This window comes from Ranitomeya variabilis, chromosome 3 (assembly GCF_051348905.1).
Source record: "Ranitomeya variabilis isolate aRanVar5 chromosome 3, aRanVar5.hap1, whole genome shotgun sequence".
NCBI classification, from domain to species: domain Eukaryota; kingdom Metazoa; phylum Chordata; class Amphibia; order Anura; family Dendrobatidae; genus Ranitomeya; species Ranitomeya variabilis.
Genome location: NC_135234.1, coordinates 729,432,902 through 729,447,150, shown reverse-complemented (window position 1 = coordinate 729,447,150; position 14,249 = coordinate 729,432,902). Strand labels below are relative to the sequence as shown.

Here is a 14,249-nt window from a genome sequence, read left to right as displayed (position 1 = left end):
ATAGCTGTCTACAAATATCTGAAGGGCTGTCACAGTGTAGAGGGATCATCTTTATTCTCACTTGCACATGGAAAGACGAGAAACAATGGAATGAAACTGAAAGGGAGAAGACACAGATTAGATATTAGAAAAAACTTTTTGACAGTGAGGATGATCAATGAGTGGGACAGGCTTCCACGAGAGGTGGTGAGTTCTCCTTCAATCAAAGTCCTTAGTGAATTCTGCATTGAGCAGGGGGTTGGCCACAATGACCCTGTAGGATTCTATTAATTCAATTCTGACCAGTGGCACTTAATGAGGTAAGAACTCTGGAACGCTTCAATCGCAGATCCCACAGATTCTGAGAATGTTTTCTCATGAAATATTGTACTTCAGGATAGTTGTAAAATGAGTTCGACACGACTTTTGTTTATGTGTGAAAATATTGGAAATTTAGAGAAAATTTAGAAAATTTTGGAATTTTCAAACTTTTCATTTGTATGCCCTTACACCAGAGAGTTGTGTCACACAAAATAGTTAATAAATAACATTTCCCACAGGCCACTTTTTTGTTAGGAAGGTAGAGGGATTAAAAGTTGACCAGCAATTTATTTTTACAATACAATTTACATAACCATTTTTTAGGGACCACATCACATTTGAAGAGACTTTGAGGGGTCTTTTTGACAGAAAATACCCACAAGTTACACCTTTCTATAAACTGCACCCCTCAAGGTGTTCAAAACTACATTAAAGAAGTTTATTAACCCTTCAAGTGCTTCACATGAACTGAAGAAATGTGGAAGGAAAAAATGTTTTATTTTCACAAGGGTAAGAGGAAAAAAAAAAAAAAAAAAAAAATCGACCTCAAAATCTGTTGCGCAATTTCTCTCAAGTATGCGGATACCCCATATGTGGAGGAAAACCAATGTTTGGGCGTATGGCGGGCTCAGAAAGGAAGGAGCACCCTATGACTTTTTGAAAGCAAAATTGGCTGGTAAGTTTTTTTTTGTTTAGACAAAAATGTTTTTTGTCCCAATTTTTCTTTTTCACAAGGGTAACAGAAAAAAATCGACCCCAAAAATTGTTGTACAATTTTCGCTAAGTATTCCGATACCCCAAATGTGGTAGAAAACTACTGTTTTGGCGCATGGCAGGCTCTGAAGCGAAGGAGGGGTTGTTTGGAGCGCAGACTCTGACGGTCATGCACAAGCCATGTTGTGTTTGGAGAGCTCCTGATGTCCCTAAACAGTGGAAATCCCCCACAAGGGACCTCATTTTGCAAAATACACCCCTCAATGGATTTATCTAGAGGCACAGTTATAGTAATCATAATCATGCTTTTGGTTTTACTGGTGTATGAATTTATAGTGTAGCGGTATGTGTAAGATGTACGGAGTACTGTGTCAAAAGGGTTAAAACAAATTGTATTAATTTGTGGACATGTGGTACACTTTGAAGCAATCCTTAAGGCAAAGGCTAGGTTTCTCAGGACAGGTTTCACAATGGTAAATTATGTATTTTTGGATTCCCCTCTTGGAGCATACTCTGCACCGTTTATGTATTCTTCCCTTCTTCGTTGTTTGGGACACCTCTGCTGGAAAATGTTGACCTGGGACGATATGGGTACCATCAGTTTCAGAAGCACTGGGACCCTCACCTTCCTGAGTGCCAAACATTAGGGCCTTGAGGACTACCTTCTGAAACTGGAGAAAGGTCTCCGTATTGCTTGCAGATCAAAACAGCACAAAAGCATTGTACACTGCCATCTGTACAATGGGCACAGGCAATTTTTTGCACCATAGTTTAGCTTTTAGCATGGCGCTGTGTGGTTTGAAGACCTGATCTGAGAGATCTACACCCCCCATGTACTTATTATAATCCAGGATACCATCTGGCCGTGGGACCTTGGATAGTGACAGGGGAGCTGTTTTCACAGTGTAAGGTGGTCAAGATAAGAACTTCCCTCTTGTCCTCTTTCTTGACCACCGCTGTATTGGGCTCTGCTATTGCCCTTTCTCACTAGTTTCCCAAATAGCGGCTTATGGAGACCTCTCTGATTTTTGACAGAGGGTCTTGAAGAGTGGGATGCAGGTGTAAAAGTTATCTATGAAGAGGTGATAACCGTTCTAGCAGTGGGTGCGGCAATTCCCACAAGATTTTCCCACTCAGCCCCTGGACACGGGGGCATTCAGTGGGCTTAGGCTACTTTCACACTAGCGTCGGGAACAACCCGTCGCCGTGCGTCGGGCCGACGTTCCCGACGCTAGCGTGGTCTCCGCCGCACAACGGGGGCAGCGGATGCATTTTTCCCACGCATCCGCTGCCCCATTGTGAGGTGCGGGGAAGTGCGGGGAGGTGGGGGCGGAGTTCCGGCCGCGCATGCGCGGTCGGAAACAGCGGACCGTCGGGAGCAAAAAACGTTACATGTAACGTTTTTTTCTCCCGACGGTCCGCTACCACACGCCCAAGCGTCGCAAAACGGACGCACCGTTTGGCAATGCGTCGCAAATGCGTCGCTAATGTTAGTCTATGACGAAAAAACGTATCCAGCAAGAACTTTTGCTGGATGCGTAGTTTCGGCAAAACGACGCATTTGCGACGTATTGCAGTTAACGCTAGTGTGAAAGTAGCCTTAATCTTAACACTGCGGTGTCCACTACACTAACTAGCTGGAAAAAAAAAAAAGTCTCTTGGTGCAGACTCTGATCAGCAGCGATACTGATCAGAGCGCTGCGGCCAAGGGAAAAGCACAAATGCTCAGCGCAGGACGTCGTGCACAGGTAAAAAAAAAAAGGGAAAAAAGTGCAAAAATACATTTGGGAGTGGGGGGGTTGGGGAGACTGGAACAAGGATTGAGGAACTGCTACTGTGATTACACATCAGTCACACAGCAGCCAGCACAGGAGGCACAGGAGGAGAGCAGATCACAGGAGGAGAGCAGATCACAGGAGGAGAGCAGATCACAGGAGGAGAGCAGATCACAGGAGGAGAGCAGATCACAGGAGGAGAGCAGATCACAGGAGGAGAGCAGATCACAGGAAGATCGCACTGGCCACCAATGATTTTTCTCTCACTAAGGTACACTGAGGGGGTATACAACCACTCCGTGCAACAACTTTGAGGTGAAGATGGCATGCAGAGTGGTGATCCTCATTTTAGATTAACCCCTTTGGCGCTGATTGGGTGAACAATAAATCTTGACCAAAGGGATTAATCAGGAGAGGTGCTACCTTAATCACCCCACCCATTGTGACTGTTGTGATTGACGCAGTCTGAGAACTGTATAGCAAAGGTCAGTAAACCATTGTATATAAATGGACAAAGCTCAGAGATCATTTTCTAATTTCTGCAGTGACAGATCACGAGGACGACACTCAATAAATCATGGCCAAATTCTCCCTGCTCGTGTTCTCCCCGCACCGTGCTCTACTCCGATCCAGCAGATACTTACACCAAGTTGTACAGTCCCAGGAGACCCATTCCTCTAAAATCGGTTTTTGGGTCATCGCCTTGGAAACCAATTTCACACCACTGCTTGGAGACCCGCGCTTCCAGAGGAACGCCAGGTTTCAGCATTTTCCACAGCTGTCAATGAGAAATGAATGTTATCTTGGGAAGTGTTTGGGCTTCTTATCGAGATCTCACACATGAAATAAAATGACGGGCGCGGTAACAAAGTGAATAAACGCCTGTGCAAATTAATCCATGACCCAATTTAAAAAAAAAAAATAATAATAATAATAATATACAGTTTACCATAAAAAATCTGATGCAAAAATGAAGGATTATGGAAAAAGCAATCAACCGAAAAAATAAATCACCCACCTATTTGAATGGTAAAATAAATTAAAAAAAAGCACATGAGATGGACCACAGATGGGTTCTTTTTATTTTTCCTTTTGCATACTTTCAAATATTTAAATCTCAAAATTTGGGACAAGGAACTTCCACTTTTGCGTATGCTCTTACCAAACCATGTTATGGTCCAAGATAGGACTGGGACTGTTTGCTTTTAAGTTTTTATCATGGGCAGCAATTATGACAAGAAAGATGGCACCATGAATGGTGGCTGTACCAGCGGTTCTACTTATACAAAGCAATAGGCCCTGGGTCCTCAGGGCAGGTTTTATCATAAATGGGGTCAAAAACACTTACACATGGTTCTGTTTGGACTTTCCAGGCACAATACCTGGCTAGACTTCATAACATCAGATTTCAGGGGACTGGGGGTGCTATGAGGTTCTACCGAAGTGAACTTAAAGGATAATTCACATCTTAGAAATTTATGGCATATTTATATTTTCCACCATCTCTTCACTCACAGAAGGTCAATGGAGACCACAATTTGAAAGACTGGCCCTGTCACTATCAAGACTTTTTTTTGCATATCATGTTGATTTGTTACCAATTATGCAAGGAATTATCATCATAGATTCGGCACAAGTTGATTCACAAGACCTGGTCCATTGACCACCGTAGCAATCTGCGGTTGTTGAACACGCGTCGCAAGAATTGCCTCTTACTGGATGCCATCCATGGCTCTTCTTTTGATCAGTCAGCCTGGCGAGACGCCACTTGTATTCTGACGTCAAGGCTGGTTACTCAAAAGAAGACCCTGTGATGTCGGGAGGAAAGGGGCAGTTCCCAGGGCTCCCAACCTGCGGGCACAGATTACCGACATGGTCAATGGTGCGGGTCCTGTGAATAAATTCACACCAACTCTAACCATCTACAATAGCAGCCATGTGATGTGTGTTTCTGTTGGCAGCGCCACATTATCGTCTCACCTTAACAAGCATCTCCTCATGTTCAGGATTATCGGAGTCATATGCCTCCCTGCGCAGTTTTTCCACCTCTACGGTTAGATTTCTGTAGCCAACGATCTGGAGAAGGCAAGCTTGAAGAGACACTGAAAACCTAAATGTAAAAAAAAAATATATATATCACTTTTGGTGATAATGAAATAAAGGAAACTGGTTCTGAAGTACAACTGTGAAGTGTATGCTCACTGTTCCCATGAATCTAAAAATATAAATACCTTTAAAAGAAAAAAGGCCAATTTTTCCAGCTTGAAAGCTGCACTTTCAGAGCAGCCAATGTCAGATAGTGATATGCATGATAAATGGGAGCGTTTAAGTCTATATCGGTCAATCAGACTACAAAATATATTCCTTTACGAAACAAGCATAGATGACAGACATTAAAACCAACATGGCTTACACTTATGGTTAGAAAGGTTACTAATGAAAATAAAGGGCATTTATCTGAGGGCAAACTACAAAAAGCCGAACAGAATCTGTAAAAAAAATAATCAAATCAACTAAAGTAGTACAAAATGAACAATGTGAACAAGATCCCAGGCCAGATAGGCTGCATCCAAGTGTTCTTAAGGTACTTAGATCAGTTATTGCACTATAGAGACTCTCCCATGACTGGTACTGTGCCGTGCGACAGGTGTAATGCTAAAGTGGTATTATTCTCAAAAAGGGCTCCAGGTCTTTCCAGGGTAATTGTAGATTAGAAACCTAACATACAATGCAGGAAAATGTTTAAGGGACTTGTAAGGGATTATATACAGGAGTGTGTGGTAGAATTTACGAATACAATTGATTGTCATCGCGATTTTCCTAAGGACAGAATTTGTCAATCCAACCTGATTTTTTAATGAAAAGGTGAGTAGAAACCTAGACAAAGGGCTAGTGTAGTATTTTGGCATCAGAAGCCAGATATCAATCAGCAGGACGCCAGTAGTCCCACCCTGTCAGCAGGAAGAGAAACTGCTGCATTGTTGATAGGGAGTAGCTGAAGCTCTGGAAGGAGCGGTCAATGACGGGCGCCGGGTACTACAGGCAGGTAGTTGCTGCCTCTGTTAGCAACTCCTTTTTTTTTTTTTTTTTAAAGTCATGGATGTCCCCAGCTATGTACACAAATGTATAGGATATTTTTTTCCTCTATGCTATTTACAAAATTTATATAGCAAGAACAGTTGAAAAAAAGACACATGTCCATCACGTTCAACTGAGGGATGGAAACGATGAGAATGCAGGAATGTTGGAAATTACACCCTTTGGGAATTTATCTACAGGTGCAGTGATAATTTTGACTCCATGGATGTTTTCCAGAAACAAGTAGCATTGGATGTTGCTGAATGAAATTTGCAAATCTGCTATTGTAGTTGCCCAGTACATTGTAGTGTCCAGTTTATGCTTCTGGAAACATGCACCTTTAAAGAAGGCGGGCTCTAATGGCTACAGAAATGCCAAACATGTGGACTCTAAATGTGGTTTAGGCACACTGTGGTGCTCAGAAGGGACGAATTTGGATTTGAGAGCACAGAATTCACTGAATTCCTTTTTGGGGGTGAGGAGCCAAAGCGCTTTTCCAAAGCCTTTGTACTACCAGTAACATGGAAGCCCCCTATATTTTCATTAACAGATGACAGACCTGAGTGGAGACTTGCTTTTTTGGGGATTAATTTGATGCTTTTTGAGAACATTTTACAAAACATTTTGGATCATATTTATCCTGTGCTCTACGCTGAGCACTTACATCGGAATTTCCATCTAAATCTCTGAATGACATCATTAAGATGAAACCCCCGAGGGATCCATTCAGTATAATGAGGAAGAAGAGTTACTCTGGACACCATCTGGTCTCTGTTCAGTGGTGAAAAAAACACCAGTACAGAGATGCTTACCTGTCCAGGGCCTCCAAACAATTGCACTAACCAAGGTGCAGCGGACCCAAATTAAGATGGCAGATAAACAGGTGCAATAATACCGATAAGGCAGCCAGCCTACATTCAGGAATTGGCCGCTTGGTGCACCTGTGCAAACAAATAGTCTGTATGTGGCGTGTTCACACAGAAATGCAAAGCATATGGTTCAGAGAATATTAATGACGCAATATAGCGGGCTAACCATAATGTATCCTGTGTGAACAGAGGCCACAGTTTAAAGAGCCATCTAGGGCCCAGCTGCACCCTGAAAAAATATATAAAGTACACAAAAACACAACAATGTATGCAATGTATTGGTGAATATTATGGCCACAATACTTAAGCCGGCAACCCTTGTCAAGTGTCCTTACATATTGCCAGTCCTAATCTAACAAAAAAATACCATAAGAGGAAAACCTCCACTATTCTAGACAAAAAAGACTGGCTGCCTTATCGGTATTATTGCACCTGTTTATCTGCCATCTTAATTTGGGTCTGCTGCACCTTGGTTAGTGCAATTGTTTGGAGGCCCTGGACAGGTAAGCATGTCTGCCTGTGTACTGGTGTTTTTTTTTGTTGTTGTCTAGAATAGTGGAGGTTTTCCTCTTATGATGTTTTTCTTTTGTTTGATTAGGACTGGCAATATGTAAGGACCCTTGACGTGGGTTGCCAGGTTAAGTATTTGTGGCCATAATATCAACCAATACCTTGCATACATTGTTATGTTTTTGTGTACTTTATACATTTTTTCAGGGTGTAGAGGGGCCCTAGATGGCTCTGTAAACTGTGGCCTCTGTTCACACAGGATGCATTATGGTTAGCCTGCTGTATTGCATCATTAATAGGCTTTGAACCATATATTGAAATAATATGCAACCAATGATTTTTTTGAGAACCCTACTATGATAAGTGGAAATTAAGAACAAAAACAACAAATTATGAATGAAAATAGACGAACAAGAGAAACAGACTACAAACTAAAATGTGTCTATACCAATGCACAGAGCATGGGAAACAAACAAGGAGCATTGGAGCTGCTAACACAGGAAGAGAGATATGATGTCATAGGCATCACTGAAACTTGGCGGGATTGATATACATTATTGTAATACAAACCTTGAAGACTACAACTTATTTATTAGAAACAGGATTAACAAGAGGGGAGGAGATGTTGCATTGTAGGTTAAGAAAACGTATATCTCCATATAGATCCAAGGTTCAGGGAATGGTAGCTCTGCAGAAACTGTTTGGATAAGAATACGAGGTGGGAAGAACAGAAAGGACGCTTACTATAGGCCAATTGGACAGACTGAAGAAAATGATTAACTCTTTTTACATCGGATGCCTCTGTTTTCAAAAAAGTGTAACAAGGCGATTATGGGAGATTTTAACTATCCAGATATTTGTTGGGAATCTCTCTAAGGCAAAAGTAATGGATCCAGAAAATTCTTATCTTCTCTTGCTGACAACTTTATCTATGAAATGGTAGAAGAAAGAACATGCGGATCGGCCACCTTTAACCTTCTTTTTACCAACAGAGAGGAAATGGTTGAGGAAGTAAAGGTGGCTGGGAATTTAGGAGGCAGCGATCATGCTATCCTAGAATTTTGGATTACAAGAGTAGGAAGATCAGTGAGGACTTTATGATTGGATTTCAGAAAGGCAGAATACAATGGACTCAGAAAGAGGGCATGAAAGGTCTAATGGCTGGATGTTCTAAAGGACAGAAGTGTCCAATAAGGATGAGAAATTTTGCTAAATTAAATTTTGACTGCACAATCAGTAATAATCCCGAAAAGAATGAGGAATTGTAAGAATTTAAAGAGACCAGGATGGATGAACACAAAACTTAAACACTTGTTAAAAAGGAAAAAAAAGAATTGTATATTAAATGGAAAGAGGGGCATATTTAAAGAAGAATACAATGCTGTCTGCAGGGAATGCAGCGCTAAAAGCCAGTAATGAAGCGAGGCTTGCAAGTGAGACCAAAAGCAATACAATAAATTTTGGTGGTATGTCAAAAGCAAAAGAAGTCAAAGATGCTATAGGACTTTTAAGGGGTGAAAAGGGTGAAGTGGTCAAAAATGATATTGAGAATGCCGAACGTTTATTTTTCTATTTTGCATCTGAGTTCTCTGAGATAGCAAATGTCACATCAACTGATCTTCACTATACTATTGAAGGAATAGAAGAATAAACACTATCTACAAACAGAGAGATGGTGAGGGAACACTTTGCAAATTTAAATGAATTTAAAAATTCTGATCCAGATTAATTACATCCTAGGGTTCTGAAAGAGATAGAGGAAATTGCAGAAACACTAGCCAGAATCTTTGAAAAATCCTGGAGAACAGGAGAAGTCCCAGAAGATTGGAGAAGGGCAAATGTTGTCCCGATCTTCAAAAAAAAGGAAAGACGGAGCCAGAAAATTACAGGCCAGTGAGCCTTACCTCAATACCAAGAAAGATCTTTGAACAAATTATTACACAACATGTATGTAAGTAATTGGATAATAATACAGTAATTAACCAGAGCCAGCATGGGTTTGTAGTAAACAAGTCATGCCAGACTAATCTAATTCCCTTCTATGATGGAATCACTGACTGTGTGGAAAGACTCTCAATACTATCCTTATTGAAAAAATGACCAAGTATAGGATTGACAAGGCTACGGTTAGGTGGATTCATAACTGGCTCAGTGATCATACTCAAAGAGTGGTAATAAATGGTTGCACATCCAATTGGAAAAGTGTTTCAAGTGGGGTATCCCAAGTCTCTGTCCTTACCCCAGTGCTGTTCAACAGTTTAATAAATTATCTAGATAAGGGAACGGAAAGTAAACTAATCAGATGTTTATAGAAGACAGAGAAAGGATTCAGAAGGATCTATAAAGCTTGGACAATGGGCAGAAACTAATAAAATGGTATTTAACAGTGAGAAATGCAAGATTCTACATCTCGGCAAGAAAAAAAAAATATCTACACAATGAGAGTAATAGAACTAAGCAACAGCACGTGTGAAAAATACTTGGGCATACTAATAGATCACAGCCTGCACATGAGTCAACAGTGCGATGCAGCAGCAAAAAGGTTATGGGATGTATTAAAAGAAGCATAGAGTCTAGATCACGTGAAGTAATTATCCCCCTATATTCCAACTTGGTCAGACCTCATATGGAATACTGTATCCAGTTCTGGGCACCACACTTAAAAAAAGAAATGATGAAAAACTATAGCAAGTTCAGAGAATAGCTACGAGGATGGTGAGCGGACTGCAAAGTATGTCCTACGAGGAATGGTTAATGGATATGGGAATGTTTAGATTGCAAAAAAGAAGGCTAAGAGGTGACTTAATTGCTATCTACAAATATCTGAAGAGATGTCACAGGGTGAAGAGATCATCCTTATTACCATTTGCACATGGAAACCATGAAGCAATGAAATTAAACTGAAAGGGAGACAATACAGATTAGATATTAGAAAAAACTTTTTGACAGTGAGGGTGATCAATGAGCAGAACAGGCTGCCACAAGAGGTGGCAAGTTCTCCTTCAATGGAAGTATTCAAACAGCGGCTGGACAGATATCTGTCCGAGATGGTTTAGTGAATCCTGCATTGAGCAGGCGGTTGAACACGATGACCCTGGAGGTCCTTCCAACTCTAACATTCTATGATTCCATGATCTGCCTCATTATCGGGAATCTTCTACTGGGGGTTCTGCCTGAATCACATATTTCAGAGATTTAAATGGAAACCCCGGTGTAAGCACTCGCTGTAGAGCGGAGTATAAATGTTAGCTGATCCTTACTACGATCTTTGGGAGGCAGAATGAACAAGTCAACAGCAGGTGAAGAATTGGTTTTATTTATTTTTCACACTGCTCCTCATGCGGTATAAGTGTATAGACGATTAGTGAGTACAGCAATACTAGATTTATATTGGTTTTAATCTTTAGCTGTTGTCATACACTAAAAGACGCTTTTTTTTTTTTTTCAAGAAACAGCTTTTGTCTTGCCATATTTTGAGAGCTATGGTTTTTCAATATTTCTGCTGACAGAGTCATGTGAGGACTTGTTTTTTGCGGGACGAGTTGACATTTTTATTGGTACCATTTTCAGGCACATTTCATTTTTTTATCGCTTTCTATTCTGTTTTTTGGGAGTCAGAATGATCAAAAAACAGCAAGTCAGGAATTTTTTGGGGGGAGATTTTTATGCCATTCCGAGTGTGGTAAAATTTATAAAGCAGCTTTATTCTTTTGGTCAGTAAGATTACAGAGATACCACATTTATGTTTATGTTTTGGCGCTTTTACACAATAAAAACTAAACTATTTTAAAGAAAAAAAACTTGCTATGCTTTATAAACTGTAAGTGCTGCAGTTATAAGCTTGTTAGACTATGCACTGCACATGGTCAAACCATCTTGCTAGTGGCCTGGATGTTGTCATGATGACATCGGTTCACCTTGGCAACGATAGGGCCCACGCGATGATGTTGCAGGAGCGCCGATCGGAGGGGGGAAAGGAGCCCCCTCCCACTCCCTGCCTTCAAAAATCTGTGATCAATATCGATCGCAGTATTTACAGGGTTAAACTGCCAGGAGCGGTGTGGGCAAAGCTCCTGGCAGTGAAAGCCAGGTAACAGCTGTCTGAATCGCTGAACACAACACCCAGCGGTGATCCTGTGCGCATAGCCCCTGTGCGAGCAAAATCACCAGGATGTCTCCATATGTCCAAGGTCGGGAAGTCCTTTCCATCCTGGACATATGGATACGTTTAAAGGTCTTGAAGGGGTTAAAGGTGCTACTACAATTTCTGGTGACTATTGGTTATGTACTGCATGTGATAACAATATCCCATATTTTTCATATGTCTTGCCTGTGGGGTGGGGTGGGGTGGCAAGACGTAGAAAGACATCTAAGCTCAACTGTGTTTTGCCAAAATGTACATTAAGTCTGCCAAAAGCTTGAGGGAAAATGTGTTACGGTCAGCTGAGACAGGATGAAATTTTTGGCCACATTTCCAAAAGGTATATTTGGCGTAAAGTCAACATTGTACATTGTGAAAAGCACACCATACCCACAGTAAAGCATAGTAGAGGCTGCATTATGTTTTGGGGATGGCTTTCGACAGCTGAGACTGGGGTTTTAGTCAAAGTGGAGGGAATTATGAACAGTTCCAAATATCAGTGAATTTCAAAACAAAACCTTCAGGCATCTGATAAAAAGCTGAAGATGAAAAACAATTTCACCTTTCAGCACAACAATGACTTGAAGTATACCGCCAAATCCACAAAAGACTGGATTTGCCAGATCATCAGTTTTGGAATGGCCCAGCCAGAGACAAGACATGAATCCTATTGAAATCTGTGACAACCTGAAGAGGAGATGACCCCTCAATGTCACAGATTTGGAGCTATTGTAAGGAATAGTGGGCAAAGATTGCCAGTTTAAACAAAATATGATTGTAAGGGTGAGGAAATTTATGCAACCACATTATTTTACTTCCTTTTTTTTTTCCATAGGTAAAAATTTCTATTTATTTTTCAATTAATTTGTCAAGATTATGGGTAACATTAAAAGCGGAAAATTTTCTGAAATTATTCTTACTGGTATAATTTTTTTTTACATGACAAAAACCTGGCATTTTAGCAGGAGTGCGTAGAATTTTTATTTCCACTATAGTTCGGGTTATTCTAATGGTGCACACACAGAGCGCACAAGCTCAGCAATTGTCATAACTCCCATACAGATGAATATTGAGCTGCGCCTGCACATCCACCTCTACACCAAGAGCAAAGCATAACAGGGCCCCTTTCTAAAGACAGATGCAGGTCTGTCGCAGTGGAAGAACGCACCTTTATCATACATTTATAGCATATGTAAAGGATATTCTGTAGATATGCCATAAATGTATTAGATGGGAATAATGCATAAGATATTTGACCGATGCATTTCATAAATGTCAATTCAGATTGTGCAAAGACGTCTTACTGCGGATTGGTGTCTATATTCACTTTCTTCAGAGTCAGGATGTCTTCTATGGTTCTTTCAATTGCGTCGGGGTGCACTACCACTGCTGACTGCAGGAGCTAGGAAAGAAAGCGAGACGGCAGTAAGAATAATATCTGCCAATCATTCTAATAACGCTCCTATAACACAGGAAATATCTAGCCGCCTGAATCACCGCTTGAATAATAAAATATATGCAGACTTCTTTATTTTAGGGCCTTACACAAAGGAACATAATTTGGTGTGTAGGATACAGAGTCACAAACGAGCCGCCGTGGATGTTCTTGGGCCAACTCTACTGTACTTACGGCTCGGAATTCATGTAGAAGCAAACATTTAATTTCTGACCAATTCCTATGAAAACATCTTCAGCATAAATTACCCAAGTCATTCATAATAAGGGTCCCTTCCGTTACAAGACTGGCTGTGCTAATCTAGTTTTGCAAGACAGACCAAGACCCCAGTGCTTAATACCATGTTTGCCTGAAAATTAGACAGGGTCTTATATTATTATTTGCTTTGAAAGATGGATTAGGGCTGATATTCAGGGGATGTCTTATTTTTTTCCCATAAACAGCAATTCATATTTATTCTTGGACAACAAATCAACATTTATTCAAATATAAACATGTATACACACACATTGCACGTATACACAAATGTATACACACACAGACTGCACATACATAAACATGTATATACACACACACTGAGCATACATGCACATTGTAGTAAAGCCAGGTAGTACAGGGTTAAGTCCTAGCTTTTCAATATTTGATTAAATGTACCTGCCTAGCTTTCTACTAGAACCAGGGCCTGTGTTTACTTGGTTTACTTGCTGCTAATGAGTGACCAGCCAAAATGTGAGCTGCAGCTGGGAAAGAGACATGTTGGTGTCTCTCGAAGTATGAAGACTGCATGGGTCAGCTAGGAAAGCTGAGAAGTCTGTATGCTGGAGGGGCAGATAACAGTGTAGAAGCTGCAGCCTGTTCAGTGTGAACTGCTCCTCTGAACACTTCGGTTTGGCACAAGAAGCTGCTGGAGCTTGGGTGAAGGGGAAACAGAGACCAGTGGGATTTTGCCTCTTCTGTGTATGAAGTTTGCTCTGGCAGAATGGACTGTAATATGTCAGTGCGGTCTCACCTGAACAGATGTGCCTTGTGAAGTGAAACTGTTTATTTCTTTTAATACCTTTGTGTCTTTTTGTTTTAAACCCCACAGAGTTTTATGAAAGCAGTAAAACTGCAAGTCTGGGCCAAACCACATTGCCTGTGTGAACTCTACCTAATGCCTACCAGAGAGAATGAATCCCTGCAATTGTTGGAGAATGCAGGCACAGTTCACACTGAACAGGCTGCAGCTTCCACATAGTTCTTTGCCCCTCCAGCACACAGACTGCTCAGCTTTCCTAGCTGACGCATGCAGTATTCATTACAGATTAAGACACTGGCACACATTTAGGCTGGTCGCTCACCAGCCGCACACTCGACTCTGCTCCATCCAGAAGACTGACAAACCTAGTGTACACAGGCCCTGGGTC

At 41.1% G+C, this 14,249-nt stretch overlaps 1 protein-coding gene across 4 annotated transcripts in view; it reads right to left on the bottom strand.

Annotated features, from left to right (window-relative positions):
* Positions 1 to 14,249, bottom strand: part of ELMOD1 (ELMO domain containing 1) — a 166,844-nt gene that overhangs the window by 22,279 nt on the left and 130,316 nt on the right. For all 4 annotated transcript variants that reach the window (XM_077298411.1, XM_077298408.1, XM_077298410.1 and 1 more), the window contains 3 exons: positions 12,692 to 12,789; positions 4,770 to 4,899; positions 3,434 to 3,567 (listed from right to left, as the gene is read on the bottom strand). In XM_077298411.1, the coding sequence (XP_077154526.1) occupies positions 3,434 to 3,567; positions 4,770 to 4,899; positions 12,692 to 12,789 (362 nt within the window). The remainder of the gene's footprint in view (positions 1 to 3,433; positions 3,568 to 4,769; positions 4,900 to 12,691; positions 12,790 to 14,249) is intronic.